Source organism: Elephantulus edwardii, unplaced genomic scaffold, assembly GCF_000299155.1.
Source record: "Elephantulus edwardii isolate Elephantulus edwardi_28Jun2011 unplaced genomic scaffold, EleEdw1.0 scaffold00217, whole genome shotgun sequence".
Classification (NCBI taxonomy): domain Eukaryota; kingdom Metazoa; phylum Chordata; class Mammalia; order Macroscelidea; family Macroscelididae; genus Elephantulus; species Elephantulus edwardii.
In genome coordinates this window covers 3,417,013-3,437,860 of record NW_006399967.1, presented here as the reverse complement: position 1 = coordinate 3,437,860, position 20,848 = coordinate 3,417,013, and the positions used below count along the sequence as shown (strand labels likewise).

Sequence of the window (20,848 nt, the reverse complement as noted above, 5' to 3'; positions counted from 1 at the left end):
TCAACGGAGACGGTGGGTTTGTGGAGGAGCTAGGTATTGCTCCCGAGAGCACTGGGGATCCATGGGAGGTGTTTGAACAGAGGAGGGATAGGTCCTGCTGTGATGTTGAATGCTCCCTCTGATTATTTGGAGAAGGGGATCTTGGGAGACTGGTCCACGGCATCCCGTTGGAAGGTTCTGGGGACAGGGCAGCCCAGTGGGGCAGAGCTTGGCAGATCTGCTAGGAGCATGGATTTGCGTGCCAGGCTGCACTGAGGGAGACCCAGTAGATGGCTCTGCTACCAAGGTCAGTCTGATGAGGACATTGAGTGACCACCAGATATGGGCATGAACAGAGCACCAAGGCTCAGCCATGGCCACTGGTGGAGAGGGCAGCCCAGGGGGCTTACTGGGCATCTGGAAGGGTCTGGCTGGAGAGGGAAGGACATGCATAAGGGGTCGGACCCCATCTGGACACCACTGTGGCTTCAGCGGGATATGGCTTGAGCCAGACCGCCAGGAGCTCAGTACATGTGCCCTCATGGACACTGGCCAGGAAGGCTGATGTGCCAAATCATCAGACAGGCAGACTGAGGCCCAGAGAGAGGAGTGTCTTACTTCCCCTCCAGAGCTGCCTGGCCTTTCAAGCCCCTCAGGGATGGGGGTCCAGACAGGGTCTAGCTTCTGACTCACAAGGGTCTTAGTTTCCTCCCTGAAAGTGGTGTGGGGTCGTCTCCCAGGATGGGGCCTAAGATCAGCAAGACCCCTGGCCTAGGCTCAGAGGCCACAGGCAGGCACACCCCCAACGAAGAGGGTTTTGACACCACCTCTGGCCTGGCCCTGACCCTTCCCCAGACTCATCTGTGCTTCTGGGGGCCTCCGGATGGGAGGGTGGCTTCTTGGGGGTGGGAGGAGGGAGAGAGGAACCAATGATCTGTGACTGGATGAGTGTGGCTTGGGGGGGGTGGCTGTGGGTGGGCCTGATTTGGGGAGGGGGCTTCAGGAGGAGGAGGAGGAGGTGGTGGAGGGCCCGACTGTCATTGGTGCATCTTAGACAAAGGCAGAGGGAGGGTGTGCATGGATGGGAAGGGAACAAAGAGGAAGGGGTAGAGGGGGCCTGTCAGAGGGAGGAGGCACAGCCAGCTGGTCAGAGAGAGGAGGGACATACAGAGACACAAAGAAGTGGGCAGGGGTAGCAGGAGGTGGCGAGGGGGTGGGAGGGGGGCTGGCGGAGGGGGGGCAGTAGCCGAGGCCTGCCATAGGGACGCCTGGTCACACAGGTAGTTCTCTGGAAACCAGCTACTGAAGGAAGGGGTGTGGGGGCTGCAGCATGGCCGGGTGGACTGGGGCATTCATGCACCTCTCCAGCCGCCCCCCAGACGTTCACTCCCTGGGTTTCTCAAGGGTCAGTGTGGCCTTCATATCCTTTGTTCTTCTGCCATTCTCTGGCGAGCATGCTTCTCTCGGCGTGTGTGTGTGTGTGTGTGTGTGTGTGTCTTGCTGTCAGCACATATGAGGGGCCAACTTCAAGGGCATGGAGTATATAGCCTGTCGGGTCTGAATGCCCCACTGGGAGCCATACCCCTGTGTTCCTGTCCCCTTGTCCTTTCTGTCTGCCACTCCAGCTGCAACATCATCGGGGCCTGGCTGCCCTGAGGTGGTCATTGCAGGCGCTCCTGCTGGGCCCACTGGATGAGGGGGGCCGGGCTCAGGGCTGCCCCGACCTCAGGCCCCCAGTGACCCTGCTCTGTGGGGCAGGCTCTGCAGGACCTGAAGATGACGAGCTCTGTGACCTCCTACGAGCAGCTGGTGCGGCAGGTGGAGGCCTTGAAGGCCGAGAACAGCCACCTGAGGGCGGAGCTTCGGGACAACTCCAGTCACCTGTCCAAGCTGGAGACGGAGACATCGGGCATGAAGGTGGGCTGATGCAGGAGGACAGGGCTGTAGGGACAGAGAGAGGGGGCTGGACGGGGAGACAGAGACAGAGACCAGGGGCTGGATGGGGTCATGGGGAAAGAAAGTGGGGACTGGTTGGGGTGATGGGGACGGAGATGGGGCCTGAATTGGGTGATGGGGTGACAGGGACAGAGGGTGGGAGCTGGTTGAGGTGATGAGGACAGAGTAGGGGCTGGTCAGGTTGATGAGGACGGAGACAGGGGGGCTGGATGGGACGACAAGGACGGAGACCAGGGGCTGGGCAGAATGTCAGGGACAGATGCAGTGGCTTTGCCCTGGGCTGGACACTGCCCAGCTGACACCCTGCTCTCAGGAGGTGCTGCAGCGTCTCCAGGGAAAGCTGGAACAGGAGGCCCGGGCCCTGGTGTCCTCAGGCCAAACTGGGCTTCTGGAGCAGCTGAAAGGTGAGGTGTCTCACACCAGGGTGGGGGGACTGGGGACTGGCTACAGCTCACGGCCACCCTTCCCTCCACCCACCAGCCCTGCAAATGGACATCTCCAGCCTGTATAACCTCAAGTTCCAGCCACCAGCACTGGGCCCTGAGGCCCCTGCCCGGAGCCCTGAAGGAAGCCCCCTGCACAGCTCTGTGCCCTCAAAGGATGGTGTTGGGGAGCTGAGCCGGGCCACAATCCGCCTGCTAGAGGAGCTGGACCGGGAACGGTGAGAGGCACCCCGTTGGCTTGAGAGGGTGCCTGGCTGGCGGGGTGGCTCCTGGGAGACGTCCCCAGGAGTCCCTGAAACAGGCATTTCTCAAGACAAGGCTTTCTGGCACCGAGAGTCTGGCAGGCCTGCAGCCAAGGGGACTCAAGGCAGCCTTTGTGGAGAAAGGGCTAAGGGCCAGGGAAGCTGGACTCAGGGCCAGATGGGGGAAGCAGTCTAGGCCACCCACTCGGGTGGTGGGCTCGGACCGGACAGTCCTCGGAGACCTTGTGTGTTGTGTGACCCCAGGCAAGGCTCCATTCCTTCTGACTCCAAAGTTCCTGCTCTCAGAAACGGAAGGAGCAGCATCGCCCTGCGTGGCACCTGGATCACCTGAAGGCTACTCTGTATTGGCTGGAGTGGGCATTGTGGTGGTGGCTGTGTGCCCTCGAGTTGGGTCATGGTCAGCAAGGCAGAACAGAACGCACCACCCGAGTTTTCTCTGAGACCGGTCAAAGCCAGGCCTGTCTCTCCTCCTAGTCCGTGTATTGTGACCTGCTGGGTTAACTCAGCACCTCCCAGCAGTGCCCGGAGGCCTGCCAGGGGAGGCACTGCCATGTTGCTTGGGGGACTTGGCACGACTGAGGCACACTGAGTGAAGCCAGCCTCTAACAAACAACACATCTGTGACCCGCCCCAGGTGCTTCCTGCTCAATGAGATAGAGAAGGAGGAAAAGGAGAAGCTGTGGTATTATTCCCAACTGCAGAGCTTGTCCAAGCGCCTGGATGAGCTGCCGCACGTGGAGACGGTGAGTGGCTGCGAGTCGGGGTCCTGCGGGCGGCGGGCGCAGGACCCTCAGCCCGGGCACCCCCTTACCACGGCCTGCCCGCTTTTCCTAGCAGTTCTCGATGCAGATGGACCTGATCCGGCAGCAGCTGGAATTCGAGGCGCAGCACATCCGTTCGCTGATGGAGGAGCGCTTCGGCACCTCGGACGAGATGGTGCAGCGCGCGCAGGTGAGCTCAAAGGCAGGGGCGGGGCGCCCGCGAGGGGGCGGGGCCTGATGTCTGGGCGAATCAGAGGGTATAGCAGAGTCCACTGTGGGCGGAGTCACCAGCCTTGGACGAATCGGAGAGCAGTAATCGCTATGGGTGGAGTCCTGGGAGGAAGGGGAGATTCAGGAAGTGGATTTCTGGGCAAGCTGATGGCAAAGCTTTGGTTGATGGGCGGGCCTGAATCTGGGAGTGGGTGTGGCTACATCTGAGTGGGTAGAGACTGGTTCCATGGACAAATCAGAGGGCAGAGCTTGCAGTGGGCGTGACCATATGCTAATCGTGGGACGACTGCTGTGGGTGTCCTGCAAAACAGGGACGTCTAAAGGGTAGTTGAAGGATCCCTGAATTGGCCATTGCCAGTTCCTCTGGTCAGTGGGCGTGGCCACACGCTGCGAGCCAGAGGGGATTTAGAGGGTAAAACTGGATCAGGGAATCAGGAGTCCTGGGGTGGACCATAGAACTTGGATGGAGGGCCAGTGGGAGTGGGTAGAATCAGATCCAGACGGGGCTGGAGTCCTGGAAGGACCAGAGAGGTCTCCGGCAGTGGGCGGGATCCGATCCCCGCGGGGTGGGGTTGTGGGAGGACAGGGCTGTGGGCTTGGGACGGGTAGGGCCTCAGCGCGAGCAGGCAGGACATCGAGGCGAATGGGCGGGTCTCGCCAGGAGTGGGAGCCTGGCTGCCGGGGCCTGAGGGTCTGTCTGTCTGTCAGATCCGTGCATCGCGCCTGGAGCAGATCGACAAGGAGCTTCTGGAGGCGCAGGACCGCGTGCAGCAGACAGAGCCGCAGGTAGCCGTGGGGGGCCCAGGTCCTGCCCAGGGCGCGGTAGTGAGAGAGATCTCCACACTCTGGTTTTCACGGGAACAGGGAGGCAGCAGTGGGGAGCCCTGTGGGGTACACCTAGGTGAACCCAGAAACCTATCCTTTCTCTACAGGCTCTCCTGGCGGTGAAGCCAGTGCCAGTGGATGAGGACCCTGAGGTGGAGATCCCCACGCACCCCGAAGATGGTGCACCTCAACCGGGGAACAGCAAGGTGCGGTGGGGGATGAGGCGGAGGGGGCGCTGTGGGGTGACTAACCCTCACCAGGCGAGGACACCGGTGTGTTTGGTCCCGGGTGTTGAGGAGCTACCTAGGGGTGGAGCTGGCGGTCAGTGCTGCATTAGGGGGGCGACCCCTTAGGTCAGTGCTGCCCTAGCTGTGGGAGCGACCCCTGGGCTGGTCATCTCCGCAGAGCCATTGGTCTCTCCCATCTGTCCACTTCCCTAGGAGTTGCAGGACCCTCATTTTAGGGGTCGGGGGAGGGCAGGCAGGAGAAGACTGTGCTGTTCCTCAGCTCCTGTCCCCCCACAGGTGGAGGTGGTCTTTTGGCTGCTGTCTATGCTGGCAACGCGCGACCAGGAGGACACGGCGCGCACGCTGCTGGCCATGTCCGGCTCCCCCGAAAGCTGCGTGGCCATGCGCCGCTCGGGTTGCCTGCCGTTGCTGCTGCAGATCCTGCACGGCGCTGAGGCGGGTCCAGGGGCTGGGGGCGTGGGGACCCCCGGGGCGCCAGGCGCCAAGGACGCGCGCATGCGCGCCAACGCGGCGCTGCACAACATCGTCTTCTCACAGCCAGACCAAGGCCTGGCACGCAAGGAGATGCGCGTGCTGCACGTGCTGGAGCAGGTCCGCGCCTACTGTGAGACCTGCTGGGACTGGCTGCGCGCACGCGACGGCGGCCCAGAGGCGGGCGGTGAGTGCGCGACGCGCAGGGACTCCCGCCACGGGACACTGGGGACACCGGGCACGGGTGCTGGCGCGCCTGGGGCCGAGGGGGATGCATGCCCACCTCACCACGGGGGGGAGGGGATGCATACCCAAACCTCACCACGGGGGGCGAGGGGATGCATGCCCAAACCTCACCATGAGAGGGTAGGGGTGGCGAGGAATATTCCTCCACCAACTGCAAAGTTAATGCGCTACAATGACCAGCTCAGGCCGCACGTTCCTCCCACATTATGATGAGGCAGGGACCAAAGTGGCCACTGTACTGAGGGCTGACCACGGCCTCTGCCCTCCCAGCAGCCGCCTTGTGCAGTTTGCAAAGCCAGGCCCGAGCGGGGCCGTGAGGTGGGAAGGGTGGAGGGGGCAGCGGCCCTGGGGTCATTTCGCTGACCAGTGCCCTGGTCCACAGCCCCGGTCCCCATTGAGCCTCAGATCTGCCAGGCCACCTGTGCCATCATGAAGCTGTCTTTTGATGAGGAGTACCGCCGGGCCATGAACGAGCTGGGTGAGTGTGCCCTGCCTCCTCCTGGGGGCCCTTAGAGGTGCTGGCTCAGATGCTGGGGGGAGGCAGTCACTGTGTGGTCCGTGAGGGATGGTTTTGCTGGCCTTCTGCCCATGTGAGCACTCCCTGCCCTGGCTTTGGCCCCAAGGCAGCTTCCCCCAGATCCAAGGTTCAGGGACCAGGGAAGGGATGGGAAAAGGCAGAGGTGAAAGGCTGGCATTAAGGGCACAGAAGTGCCTTGGAGTTGGGTTTATTGCAGTGTGTGTATGTGTGATTGTGTGTGTGTGTGTGTGTGTGTGTGTGGTGGCCCTTGGGAAGTTCTGGGCTGGGGATGCTTCATTTACCGTAACAGAATGCCACAAAGCGAGTGGTTTCCAAAAGAAATTTGTTGTGAACTGTGGGCATGGTCTTCAAAGGCGGGCTAGGCGGTGTCCTTGAAGGAGCCAGCAGGCTGAGAAGGGCACTTGGGGCAGAGAGAACAATTAGAGCACAACCGTGGCTCGAAGCCCTGTGTTAAGGGGGCGTGTGACATCCCACAGGCTCTGGAGGGGCTTCAAGGGTCCTGTGGGTCCTGAAGGTGATAGGCAGGTCTGAGAGATTTCCCTCAGGACCAACAAATGGACCAACATGAGGAAAGGGCAGGGCAGGCTGCCTGGAGGAGGTGTCCTCAGACATGGAGTGGAGAACAGCTGGCTGGCTGCAGGCACCTATGCAGGGGGACCCTGGGGGGCCAAGGCTGGGAGGAGAGAAGGTGAGTCCATCCTCCCCACCTGTCCCCTCTCATCATTCTACACCCCTCCCGTGTCCCCCCAGGTGGGCTGCAGGCTGTGGCTGAGCTGCTACAGGTGGACTTTGAAATGCACAAGATGACCCGAGACCCTCTCAACCTTGCCCTGCGTCGCTACGCTGGCATGACCCTCACCAACCTCACCTTTGGGGATGTCGCCAACAAGGTGCCTGGCAGGCGCACCTTGAGCCCAGCTTGAAACCCTGGGGTGTCAGGGGTGGTTGGCCCTGTTTATAGATGATCAACTGAGGCCTGGAGGGGCCTGAGCCAGGGCCGGGGAGCCGCTGTCACTTCAGAGTGGGTTCCCATGTGGAAAAAAATTGTCGCCTCAGAGCTTCATTCTGTGTGGAGGGGCCTTTGTCACCTCAACAGGGTCCTTTGTGGGAACAGGTGTCCCTTCAGAGTCGAGTCTTCTGTGGGAGACTGTCATCTCCACCAGCTTCAGATTGTCTTCTTAACAGTGGGGTTCCTGTCCCCCCAGCATGGTTTCAGCAATGAGGTTCTTGTCCCTCATGATCTCAGCAGTGGGGTTCCTTTCCCCCTTCTCATGGTCTCAGCAGTGGGGTTCCTGTCCCTCCTCGTATGGTCTCAGCAGTGGAATTCCTGTCCCCCATGGTCTCAGCAATGGGGTTCCTGTCCCACCTCTCATGGTCTGAGTGGTAGGGTTCCTGTCTCCCTGCTCCTGCAGTGAGGGTGAAAAGTGATGTCCAGCTCATGGGAGGAGGTGGAAGGTATGGGACCCCACATGGCCCCAGCCCTTCAGCCATGGCCATGACGCTTGTGTGTCCCTCCACAGGCCACCCTGTGTGCGCGCCGGGGCTGCATGGAGGCCATTGTGGCCCAGCTGGGCTCAGAGAGCGAGGAGCTCCACCAGGTACGGTGACCTCTGGGCACTTGGGCCATGGGAGGGGCCTTGATCTTGCTGTCGGAGGCTTGCCTGCCGGGGCGCTGGGGTGGGGGGTGAGGGTGGCCCAGGGTGGCCCTTGCCTCCTCCACCCTGTGACTTGCTGAAGATGATGGAGATGGCTGTGCTGCTCCTTGCCGACCTCCTGTGGCCCCTGGTGTTGCATGCGCTGGCTCCCTGGCCTTCGCCCTGTGGTCCCTCTTGCCCATCTGCTCCACCCCTCCATCTTTCCTGTCCCCCCTGGCCCCAGGTGGTTTCCAGCATCCTGCGAAACCTGTCCTGGCGTGCAGACATCAACAGCAAGAAGGTGCTCAGAGAGATCGGGAGCATGGCGGCTCTGATGCAGTGTGTCCTCCGGGCCACCAAGGTGGGCAGTGTGAGGCCAGGGCCTCAGCTCAGGTGGGACCCAGCAGAGGGATGGGGGGCGGGGCAGTGGGCAGGGCAGAGGAGAGCCCGGTGCTGGACTTGCGGGGCTCAGGGCTGGGCTGGGCACATGAAGGAAGGGACTGAGGCACTGTGAAGGGGACAGGCCAATGGGGGCACTGAGAAGGGGGCAGGGACTGGGGATCCACACAAGTGAGGAGACCGCATACAACGGGGTGCATTTTCTCAGTGAAATCAAGCCACCAGCCCCCTGCTTAGACGGGCCTGAGGGGCCTCGAGCCCGTGGCGGCCGGTTTTATGACTTCTGCTTTTCATTGTCCCCCACCTGCCCCAGGAGTCCACGCTGAAGAGCGTGCTCAGCGCCCTGTGGAACCTGTCGGCACACAGCACGGAGAACAAGGCCGCCATCTGCCAGGTGGACGGCGCCCTGGGCTTCCTGGTCAGCACGCTGACCTACAAGTGCCAGAGTAACTCGCTGGCCATCATCGAGAGCGGCGGCGGCATCCTGCGCAACGTGTCCAGTCTCGTGGCCACCCGCGAGGACTACAGGTCAGCGGGCAGAGTGGCGGGGCCGGAGGACCCCCGCGGTGGGGTGGTGGGGAGAGGTCGGGCCTGCAGTGCGGGCATTTCCCCAGGAGAAGTCTATCCCAGAAGTGGCATGGGCCGTACTCATCCCAGAAAACACTTATCAGAACCAAACACTTCCATTCACGGGAGAATTTTGATTCCGAATACTTCAGTACAGTTCCTCTTCAGTACTTATAAGAAGCCGTAGTAGGACAGGGAGGCACTGCTGTCCAGAAGGTTGGCAGTTCCAATCCCACAGCCAGCAGCTGCTCTAGAGGAAAGTTAAAGACACAGCAGCTGAAGGGAGGGATGGGCGGGGAGGAGTCCCCGGCAGTGGCTGCATTTACAGACTCGCCCAGAACAACACCTGCTGCCCTCGGGTGCGCTCCACTCACAGGGACCCCCCACCCGTGTGAGAGGCTGTGAGTCGTGAGTCGAGGCGATGGTGGGCTCCGTGTCCCATGAGGAGCTGAGGCTTCAGACTGCCAACCACTCCACTGCTGAGCCCAGCACCAGCTTTCTGTTACAGTACACCACCAGGCCTCTTCCAGACTAGTTTAAATTATTTATTAAAAGAAACAAAATATTTATGGAACAACAATAAATGTACATTTACTTAGGATAAGGAATACAAGGTAGCTCTTTCGTTTTACATAATTATATTATAATTAACTAAGATATTTACTGTTATGAGATTAGATAAGAGCTCTGGAGGCCTCTAGCGGCAAGAAGCTGCGCTGCGGTTCCAAAGGTAGGCAGTTCGAAACCACCTCTGGGCAGGAGAAAACCCGGCAGTCTCCTCTGAAAACCCTGCAGGGTCAGCTGCTGGCCGGTCCCACTCCAGCGTCCACACAACAAGGGGATATACTTGAAAATGGGTCCACTAGTAAACTAGCAAAAACAGGAAAGAAAATTTCTATTTAGTACTTACATGTTGTTGTTGTTGTTTAATGCCGTGGAGTTGTAGACGACTCATAGCGACCCTATGAACGAACAGCCTGAGCACTGTTTGTACATAGAGTTTCCGGAGGCAAGCCATTTCGGAAGTGGATGCCGCTCCTGCTTCCAGGCTTGATTTAGTCGGGAAGCTCCAGTCAACACTGTCCACCATGGGTGCCCATTACCACATCTGGCACATCACTGTCACAGGCTTCAGCATCACAGCAACCACGAGTTACCTTTGTACAGCAACGCACAGACCAGTGCTGTACCACCTAGAAGAATGTTTGACAGGAAAACAATAGGTAGATGGGCTGATTTCTGGATTCTCAATTCTATTCCATTATTCTGTGTATCTGTCATTATACCAGTACCACGCTATCTTGACCATCATGGCAGTGTAGTAGGATTTGAAATCAGGGAGTGAGATGCCTCCTACCCTTTGTCTATTTTTAAGGAGTATTTTGCTTATTCGGGGCTTCTTTCCATTCTAAGTGAAACTGGAGATTGCCTTTTCATCTCGTTGAAGAATGGAATTGGGATTGCACTGAATGTGTAAATTGCCTTTGATACTGTTGTCATTTTCACAATATTGAGTCTTCCATACATATATTAAATCTTATTATTAAATATAGCTTAAAAGAAATAAATACATAGATAGATAGATAATAACATTTATTAAATAGGATTAATCACACCAGTCAAAAAATCAAACCCATTTATTGCATTCAGCAAAACTGCTTCAAAGAATGTCTTCAAAATGATAAAGAACAAGGAGGAGTACGTGCAGCTGGCCCAGGCCAGGCATTTTCAGTCACTCACAGAGATGTGGAAAAGCTGGGTAATGAACAGCGAAGAGGAGAGAAGGATGTGTGCCTTTGAATTGTGGCCGTTATGCTTTGTGGCATCAAGTTGCCCACGACTCATAGCTCCCTTGTGTCCAGTATCTCTGAGCCCTGCCTTGAGCCACTCTCATCATCTCCGCCAGACCTAATCAGATCATCCAGTCACTGAGTCAATCCATCTCCTCCGGGGTCTTCCTCTTCTGCACTGCCCCGGCACCCTTTGAAGCATGATGTCCCTCTCCAAGGACTGGTCCCTCTTGGCCACATGTCCATAATGTGAGATGGAGCTTCAACATCCTAGCCTCCAAATAGCAGCTTGGTTTCAGCCTCTCCAGGACAGACCTGTTTGTTCTCCTGGTGGTCCATGGCATGTTCAAGACTCTTCTCCAGCACCGCAGCTCAAAGGCATCGATTCTTCAGTCATCCTTAGTCATTGGCCAGCTCCCTAATGCACAGCAATTGCGAAGACCGTGGCCTGGATCCTGCACACCCTAGCCAAGTATGGAATTTACCATGAACTGCCAGAAGACCACGAGATCTGTCCTGGGAAGTGCAGCCAGGAGAGTCTTAGAAGAGAAGACGGAGACACTCACACATACTGTGGGCTTGCTGTCAGAGGCGGCCAGTCCCTGGACAAGAACTCACGCCTCATGAAAGCCCGCAGAAAGACCCGCAGCAGGATGGACTCACCCAGTGAATGCAACAGGGGGCACAGGCCAGTGGCCACTGAGAGTCAGGCGCAGCCTTTGAGCGTTCCCTCAGTATCCAAAGTCATTATTAATGTTGTCGTTGTTGTTATGTGCCATCAAGTCACTTGCGACTCATAGCGACCCTGTGTACAACAGCCCTAAACCCTGCTCTATCCTGTGCCAATCGCACTGTTTCTGACACTCCCATCCCGATTACCCCAGTCACTGAATCAATCCACCTCATAGAGGGCCTTCCCCTCCTGCGCTGTCCCTCCACCCTCCCAAGCATGACATCCCTTTCCAAGGACTGGTCCTTCCTTCATCATGTCCATAGTATATCAGACGAAACTTCAGAATTCTTTCCTCTAAGGAGTAGCCTGGTTTAACCCTCTCCAGGATGAACCGGTTTCTTTTCTTAGTAGTCCATGGTATCCTCAATACTCTTCTCCAGAACCACAACTCAAAAGCATCAATTCTTCTTCAATCCTCCCTAGTCATTATCCAGCTCTCTGACACATAACAAGTGATTGCAAAGACACTGGCCTGTATCAGGTGCACCTTAGTCTCCAGAGTGACACCATTGCTCTTAACTAACCTGGAGAGGTCCCTAACAGTGGACTTTCCCATGGCAATACGTGTTTTGATTTCCTGTCTGCTGGTGCCACCAGTGTTGACTGTGGAGCCAAGCAAACTAAAGCTGTGAACAATCTCAATCTCTTCACCATCCATCCTGATGCTGCCAGTTGGTCCAGTGGTGAGAATCTTTGTTTTCTTGATATTGAGCCTCAATCCATATTGGAGGCTGAAGTCCTTGACCTTCTCGAGCAAGCGTTAATAATAAACAAGGATTTATAATTTGTTAAAGAAAATTCCCTTGTTTTTTGCTCATGATATTTAAAAAGAAAGAATATTTTAATGAAAATAAAATGTTTATTAAAAAGATATTTATTAAATAATGATAATGCTTATTGGTTATAGGAATAAAATGTACTTAGTTTGGTGGTTCTACGAACTCAGGTTTTATTAATATTAAATTTATTTATTCATATTGCTTTAGGATAGTATTTTATCCTTACAGAGTTTGGATCCATGTTACTGCTGTTGTTTTTATGTACCATGGAGTCACCTGAGACTCACTTTCTATATATTAGCTCCGAATCCTGTTCTGTCGTGAGCCAATCTCATTGTCTCTGACAGACGGAATCTCATTTCTCCAGTCACTGTGTCAACTGATTGACTCAGTGACTTGTATCCATTGTGTGTGTGTGTGTGTGTGTGTATATATATATACACACACACATATATGGAGAAATGAGATTCTATGAACTTTGATAAATAAATATTGATAGTTGTAGAGGGGCTTCAAGCCTTTTGTTCATAGGGTCACTATGAGTCATGCTAATTCTGAAGGCAATCAACAACAACATATTAGTATTTATATACTTATACTATTTTATTGAGATAAATAAAGTTTTCCATATTAAGATAATAAAATAAACAGAAAATTAAGATGATTCAGGACCCATTAAAAGAAGATGGAAGAAATATGCAGGGTCATTGTACCAAAAATACTTGGCTGACACAGAAGAATTTCAAGAACAATATATAATCAAGAGACAATGTTGTGCTGTAATTACAAAGGCGTGTGGTTTGAATCCACCAGATTCTCAGCTGGAGGAGGGGCAGTCTCCTGTACCAGTCAGATCTGATTCGATGGTAACACAACAAGAAAGAAAAAAAAATCCAAAAAACAAGAGGCAGTGGTGATGAAGGTGGAAGTTCAGGCTGATCTGAAGGACTTGGTTGAAAATAAAGCCCAAGGAACTGATGGAACACCAGTTGACATATTTCAACAAACAGATGCTTCCCTGGATGTGCTCACCAAATTGTGCCAAGAAATCTGAAGGACAACTACCTGGCCAACTGACTGGAAGAGATCCATATTTATCCCCATCTCCAAAAAAGGTGATGCGACAGAGTGTGGCAGTTACAGAACAGTATCACTAATAGCACATGTTAGCAAGATCCTGCTGAAGATAATCTAGAAACAAATGGAACAGTGTGAACAGCTCGGTGCCCGTGGCGCCGACCTGCACTCGGGAAGGCTGTAAATCACACAGACATTGCCTGCTTTTCTCCTGCAGAGCGGCTGGTGGATTGCACCCCTCTGAGAGCTGGGCCTTGAGGTTACCAGGGCGACTCCCTTCAGACTAGGTGCCAAGTGCTCCCTTAACAGTACAGTTTTATATTTATTTATTTTTTCTTTTAATCTTATTATATTTTTGTGGGTACCATCAAATCGCATCTGACTGGTATAGGAGATTTCCCCTCCTTCTACAGCAGAGCATCTGGTGGATTTGAACTGTGCGCCTCTGAGATTGCCATGAACAGTTTTATAAAGAAAATAAAATTGCTTAGTATATTTCTGAACAGTATTAATGTTATGTACCATTATATATAATAGTAATTATTACAATAAATTTTACTTATTTTAGTATTTTGATACTTAAACGAAAATCTGCTTAGTATAAAAACAAGTACACAGACTAATGAGTTAAAATCTTAGTAATGTGCACTGCATATTAAAAGAAGTTATTACTTTTTGGTACATATCTCATGCATTTTTATTTTCTTAAATAGTTATTTAAATAAATCAATGATTGTGAAGTAACGAAGAGAAATAGCATTTATTAAAGTAAAAAAGCGTTTTTCCTGTAAATTGAAGAGGTGGCTGTTTAAATATGAGTCACTGCTGAAAACAAATGTTGCTATTTCTAAGAAAATGAAGGTTTGCCTACGTTGTGGTTATATATAGTAAGATAATGCTTCTTATATAAAAAATGTATTGCACTAACATCACACGCAAGCAAAATCCTGCTGAAAATCATCCAAAATGACTGGAACAGCACATCGACAGAGAACTACCAGAAATACAAGCTGGGTTTAGAGCAGGTCATGGCACATTATCGCTGATGTCATATGGATCTTGGCAGAAAGCAGAGAGTACCAGAGGAATATCTGTGTTTCAGCAACTAGGCAAAAGCACTTGACTGTGTGGATCACAACAAGCTGTGGCTGACTCTGAGAAGAATAGAAATCCCAGAACACTTGATCGTGCTAATGCGAAACCTATACTTGGACCAGGAGCAGCTCTCAGAACAGAGCAAGGAAACAATGTATGGTTGAAAATCAGGAAAGGAGGGTTTCAGGGATGTGTCCTGTCTCCATCCCTTTTCAATCTACATGCAGAACAGATCATTAAGGAGGAGGAATGTGGTATCAGGATTGCAGAAGATTCATGAACAATCTGTGTTATGCAGATAACACAACCTTGCTTGCTGAAAGTGAGGAGGACCTGAAGCGCTTGCTGCAGAAGGTCAGAGACCACAGTTTTCTTTATGGATTGAAGCTCAACATCAAGAAGACAAAGATTCTCACCACTGTGCCAATTGGGATCAATGGAGAGGAGACTGAGGTTGTTAACAATTACAGTTTGTTCGGTTTCACAATCAACATTCTTGGCACCACCAGTCAGGAAATCAAAAGACTAATTTCATTAGGAAAATCTGCTGTCAGAGACCTCTCCAGAATGTTGAGAAGCAATGATGTTGGTCTAGAGACTAAGGTGTGCCTGATTCAAGCCATGGTCTTCACAATTACTTGTTCTGCATCAGAGGTGGACAGTGACTAAGGATGACCGAAGAATCGATGCCTTTGAGTTGTGGTGCTGGAGAAGAATCTTGAACATACTGTGGACCACCAAGGAAAAAAAAGTTCTGTCTTAGAGACAGTGAAACCAATTTTCTCTTTGGAGGCTAGGATTTTGAAGCTCTGTCTCACATACTTTGGACACGTGGCCAGGAGGAACCAGTCATGCTTGGAAGGACATCATGCTTGGAAGGGTTGAGGGACAGGCAGGAGAAGACGACCCCAGATGAGGTGGATTGACACAGTAACTGGGGCAGTGAGGTTAGGTGTGTCAGAGTCAGTGTCACAGTCAGATGAGGCTTCAGAGATGCTTGCTGTCCATGGGGTTGCTATGGACCACAGGTGACTTGGCTGCAGATAACATTGCTTATTAAATTATATTATTTGTAAATTACATTTATGGTTGTTGTTGTTGTTATGTGCCGTCGAGTCGCCTGCGACTCATAGCGACCCTATGTACAACAGCCCTAAACTCTGCTCTGTCCTGTGCCAGTCGCACTGTCTCTGACACTCCCATCCCAATTATCCCAGTCACTGAATCAATCCACCTCATAGAGGGCCTTCCTCTCCTGCACTGTCCCTCCACCCTCCCAAGCATGATGTCCCTCTCTAAGGACCGGTCTCTCCTCACTACATGTCTGAAGTAAGTTAGACGGAGCCTCAGAATCCTTGCCTCCAAGGAGCCACCCGGTTTAACCCTCTCCAGGACAAATCTATTTGTTTTCCTAGCAGTCCATGGTATTCTCAATACTCTTCTCCAGCACCACAGCTCAAAGGCATCAATTCTCCTTCTATCCTCCTTGGTCATTGTCCAACTCTCTGATGCATAACAGGTGATTGTGAAGACCATGGCCTGTGTCAGATGCACCTTAGTCTCCAGAGAGACACCACTGCTCTTCAGCACTTTGGAGAGGTCCCTAACAGCAGACTTTCCCATGGCAATGCGCCTTTTAATTTCCTGGCTGCTGGTGCCAAGACTGCTGACTATGGAGCCAAGCAAACTAAAGCTGTGTACAACCTCAATCTCTTCACCATCCATCCTGATGCTGCCAATTGGTCCAGTGGTGAGAATCTTTGTCTTCTTGACATTGAGCCTCAATCCAGATTGTAGGCTGCAGTCCTTGACACTCTGCAGCAGGCGCTTCAGGTCCTCCTCAGTTTCAGCAAGCAGGGTTGTGTCATCCGCATAACGCAGATTGTTGATAAATCGCCCACCAATCCTGACCCCACATTAAATGCACTAATTTTGTTTATTCGCATTTCTTAGCATAAATAAAATATTTGCTTAAGGGAGCTCTGGTGGCCTAGTGGCAAGAAGCTGCACTGCAATCCCAGAGGTATGTGGTTCGAATCCACCAGATGCTCTGCTGGAGAAGGAGAGGCAACCAACTCCTGTACCAGTCAGATCTGACTTGATGGTACACACACAAAATAATAAAATTTTAAAAAATTGCTTAAGTAAGATATTTATGTAATTATCACATAATATTAATAACATCCCAGAGCTCTTTTTAGGATTTCTGTGCTTGTACTACAATGATAGCTTTGAATGCAAACAGGTTGTTGCTGTTGTTAGGTGCCATCCAGTCAAGGGCAACTCACAGGGACCCTGCAAACAACAGACTTACACCCTCCCTGTCCCGGGCCACCTTCCCGAGCCACCTTCCCGGGCCCTGACACTGACAGGCCGTGAGGGGGACGGAAGCAGGCACAAAGCTTTAGATATTACTAGTACTCTTGATCAGTTGTCAAGAAATCGACCTGTGTTTAAGGGAACTCTGGTAGCCTAGTGGCAAGAAGCTGCACTGCAATTCCAGAGGCAAGCAGTTAGAATACACCAGATGCTCTGCTGGAGAAGGAGGGACAATCTCCTTCTGTGCCAGTTGAATCCGATTTAGTGGTATACACATAAAAAAATAATAAATTGAAAAAAAGGAAATCTACCTGTTTTTAATATTTATGTCCTCACAGCATTTGTAGAAGATAAATATATAAAATGGTAAATGCATAAAATATAATAATGATATTATGATAGATACATTTTTATTAAATTCGTATTTATTAAACAGTAAACAACTAAGCATCGGGTTGTTAACTGATAGACTGGTGGTTCGAATCCACCAGCTGCCCCTTGGCAGGACGAAGCGTCTGTGCCCCTCAGGCCTACAGCCCCGGGTGCCTCTTAAGTCAGTCCATGCTCCTCTGGGGAGGCCTTGCTGGTCGGGGTTTGTAAAGAAAAAACTTATTAAAATGAATAATATTGTCTGTTTTTAATGCTTCAATACTTAAGTTGTGAAAAGAACTCAAATACTTATTAAATAATTATTTATAAAAAGAAATAAACTTAATTTATTTGGAGGAAGGATAAGGATAAGGAATTGTGCAACCGACTCAAAGGCTGGTGGTTCGAATCCTCCAGGCGCACAGCAGGAGACAGATGGGCAGTCTCCTTCTGTGTGATTTAAAGTCTTTGAAAAAAATGTGCTGGAGGGTCACCTGTGGGTCAGTTCCCATGGACAGCAGTGAGTTTTTGCTGGAGTTTGACGCGGTTCCGGGCAGCCCTTGGGAGCCCCGTCAGTTTCCAAGGCCTTGCCTCTCCCCGAGGGGAGAAGCGCCAGCCTCGCTCCTCAGGGCCACGGGTGGGTTCAAGCTGCCGATGCCGTCGGGAGCCCCCAGAGCACCTGTGCACCTGGCTGACCTCTTGTTTTCCTAATGAGCACTTGTTACAATGATGCGCTCTGTTGGGTCAGAATCCACACACCTGACCCTCCAGCGGCTCGCGAATTGCCCGGTGGAGACCGACCGCCTCGCCTCCTGCGGAGCGGCGGGTGAGTTTGAACTGCGGGCCTTTGGCTTGGCAGTGCAGCTCCTTGCCACCAGGCCACCAGAGCTCCCTTTTAAAATAGCACTGTTAAGTCATACTCTAGGAAATATTTATTAATTAGAAAGGAAACGTTTCATTGTTTCTATACAAACATTTTTACTAATTTAGTGCCGGCTCCCGTGGTGGCACCGTCAGGACACTGCGCCACTTTGTGTCCCCAACAGCTCCCGGGGAGCGGCCTGTGAACAGGTGTGAACACCAGAGGCCGGGGCTGACCCCAGTGAGAGGGAGACTGCAGGCGTCCGTGCTCGATTCCTCGCTGAGAGGAAATGCTCTGCCATCAGGGGCGCAGGCAGGGCTGGGACACCGGTGTCCTGAGCGGGGCACGTGCGCCCTTGGAGAGGCCCTCGGGCCCTGTCGCCCTGACCGCTCTCGGGGGGCGCAGGGGCTGTGGTGACGTGTGCTTCCCCACCCCAGGCAGGTGCTCCGCGACCACAACTGCCTGCAGACGCTACTGCAGCACCTGACCTCGCACAGCCTGACCATCGTGAGCAACGCGTGTGGCACGCTCTGGAACCTGTCTGCGCGCAGCCCGCGCGACCAGGAGCTGCTGTGGGACCTGGGCGCCGTGGGCATGCTGCGCAACCTGGTGCACTCCAAGCACAAGATGATCGCCATGGGCAGCGCCGCGGCGCTGCGCAACCTGCTGGCCCACCGACCCGCCAAGTACCAGGCCGCCGCCATGGCCGTGTCGCCTGGCACCTGTGTGCCCAGCCTCTACGTGCGCAAGCAGAGGGCGCTGGAGGCGGAGCTGGACGCCCGGCACTTGGTGAAGGCGCTGGACCTGGACAAGGAGAGCCTGTCCGAGGCCGTGCCCCCCACCAAGAAGCCCCTGGCGCCCCTGCGCCTCCTGGACGGGCCGGCCCAGGACTACGCCTCCGACTCGGGCTGCTTCGACGACGAGGACGCTCCGTCTCTGGGGGCCGGAGCCAGCGCCACCACTGACGCCCCCCGTCCCGCCGGGGCGCCCCTCTTCCTTCAGGGTCCGGCGCTGGCCCGCACGCCCCCGCCGCGCCGGGGCCCGGAGCCTGAGGAGGCGGCCAAGGCCAGGCTGGCGCTGGCCGTGGCGCGCATCGGCCGGCTGGTGGAGGACATCTCCGCGCTGCACACGTCGTCCGACGACAGCTTCAGCCTTAGCTCGGCCGGCGACCCGGGCCAGGAGACCCCGCTGCCGCCTCGGGAGGCGCGCGCCCAGTCCTGCTCGCCCAGCCGGGGGCGCGACGGGCCTCGGAGGGAGGCGGCCAGCCGGGCCCACCCTCTGCTGCGGCTCAAGGCGGCGCACGCCAGCCTGTCCAACGACAGTCTCCACAGCGACAGCACCAGTGACGGCTACTGCCCGCAGGAGCACATGCGGCCCTGCTCACTGGCCGCGCTGGCCGAGCCCCGCCAGGACGCCTCAGGCCCCGCCAGGCCCTCACGGCTCCGCCTGGAGCCTCCGGGCGCTGAGCCCCTGGGCCGGGAGCCCGCCGACGGCCGCGTGCGCACCATCAAACTGTCGCCCTCCTACCAGCACGTGCCGCTGCTGGAGGGCATGGCCAGGGCGGGCGCCGTGCCCGCCGCGCGCACGCAGGCCTGGCTGCCCACCGAGGGCCCCGCCTCTGAGATGCCACCCACGCTGGCGGCGGGGGACACGGCGGCGCTCTGCTTGTCACGCTGCAGCTCGCTGTCGTCGCTGTCTTCCGCGGGGCGCGCGGGGCCCAGCGAGGACGAGGGGCAGGATGACAGCGACTCATCCTTGGAGGCACTGGAGGAGGCCGGGCCTGAGCGGGCTTCCGGGGCGGCGTGGCGGGCGCCCGGGGCCTCGCTGCCCGTGGCCATTCCGGCGCCCCGTCGGGGCCGCAGCCGAGGCCTGGGCGCGGAGGACGCCACGCCATCCAGCTCGTCCGAGAACTACGTGCAGGAGACACCGCTGGTGCTGAGCCGCTGCAGTTCGGTCAGCTCCCTGGGCAGCTTCGAGAGCCCGTCCATCGCCAGCTCGGTGCCCAGCGAGCCGTGCAGTGGCCTGGGTAGCGGCACCGTGAGCCCCAGTGAGCTGCCCGACAGCCCTGGGCAGACCATGCCGCCCAGCCGCAGCAAGACGCCGCCGGCCGCGGGTCCGGGCCCAGGCGAGCGCGGCGGGGCTGCCAGCCAGTTCTGCCTGCAGTGGGAGAGCTACGTGAAGCGATTCCTGGACATCGCCGACTGCCGCGAGCGCTGCCGCCTGCCGTCCGAGTTGGACGCGGGCAGCGTGCGCTTCACGGTGGAGAAGCCGGACGAGAACTTCTCGTGCGCCTCCAGCCTGAGCGCGCTGCCCCTGCACGAGCACTACGTGCAGCAGGACGTGGAGCTGCGCCTGCTGCCGCCCGTGCGTCCCGAGCGCGGCGGCTTCGCTGGACACAGGCGGCCAGATGAGGCGGCCGCGAGGCCGGAGGGTTCAGCACCAGCCGCCCCTCGTGCGGGGCCGCCCGCCGCAGCCGCCAGCTCAGAGCTGGAGCTGCTGCGCGCCTGCCTAGGGGCCGCGGTGCCGGCGCGCGTGCGCAAAGTGGCTTCGGCCCTGGTGCCTGGGCGCCACCGGGCGCTGCCCGTGTACATGCTGGTGCCCGCGCCCGCGCGTGGGGAAGACTCGGGCAGCGACTCGGCCGAGGGCACCCCAGTCAACTTCTCCAGCGCGGCCTCGCTCAGCGACGAGACACTTCAAGGGCCGCCACGAGAGCGGCCCAGTGGGCGCCGGGACAGGCAAACGCCAGCCGGCCGCTCCACCTCCTCCAGGCAGGCCTCCAGGCAGCGGCACCGAGTTGGGGACGGCCGGAACGCCGAGCAGACCCGTGGGAAGGGCAGGAGCCGAGCAGGCCTGGAGCTGCCCCTCAGCCGCCCGTCCAGTGCCCGCTCAGACCTGGACGGGCAGTGCCCTGGCCGGGCACGCGGCGAGGGGGCCCTGCAGTCGCTGTGCCTCACCACGCCCACCGAGGAGGCCGTGTACTGCTTCTACAACGATTCAGAGGACGAGCCTCCAGCGCCCGCGCCCGAGCCCCCGCGCCGCACCTCCGCCATCCCGCGTGCCCTCAAGAGGGAGCGCCCAGCGGGCAGGAAGGAGACGCCCAAGGCCGCCCCGCAGGCCGCGCGGGCGCACCCAAGCCTCATCGCCGACGAGACGCCGCCCTGCTACTCCCTGAGTTCGTCCGTGAGCTCCCTCAGCGAGCCCGAGCCTGAGCCGAGCGCGCGCAGGCCCGGCGGACAGGCCGAAGGGTCGCCCGGCCCCAGGGC

The 20,848-nt window shown here is 55.8% G+C and overlaps 1 protein-coding gene across 1 annotated transcript in view; it reads left to right on the top strand.

The window, feature by feature from the left end:
- The first annotated feature begins 1,755 nt into the window (after positions 1–1,755).
- APC2 (adenomatosis polyposis coli 2) overlaps positions 1,756–20,848 on the top strand; it is a 21,133-nt gene continuing 2,040 nt past the window's right edge. The window contains 14 exon segments of the mRNA XM_006897999.1: positions 1,756–1,896; positions 2,249–2,339; positions 2,416–2,596; positions 3,276–3,384; positions 3,476–3,592; positions 4,342–4,419; positions 4,566–4,664; positions 4,983–5,364; positions 5,791–5,901; positions 6,712–6,851; positions 7,482–7,559; positions 7,840–7,956; positions 8,308–8,522; positions 18,023–20,846. Coding sequence (XP_006898061.1) covers positions 1,756–1,896; positions 2,249–2,339; positions 2,416–2,596; positions 3,276–3,384; positions 3,476–3,592; positions 4,342–4,419; positions 4,566–4,664; positions 4,983–5,364; positions 5,791–5,901; positions 6,712–6,851; positions 7,482–7,559; positions 7,840–7,956; positions 8,308–8,522; positions 18,023–20,846 — 4,683 coding nt within the window.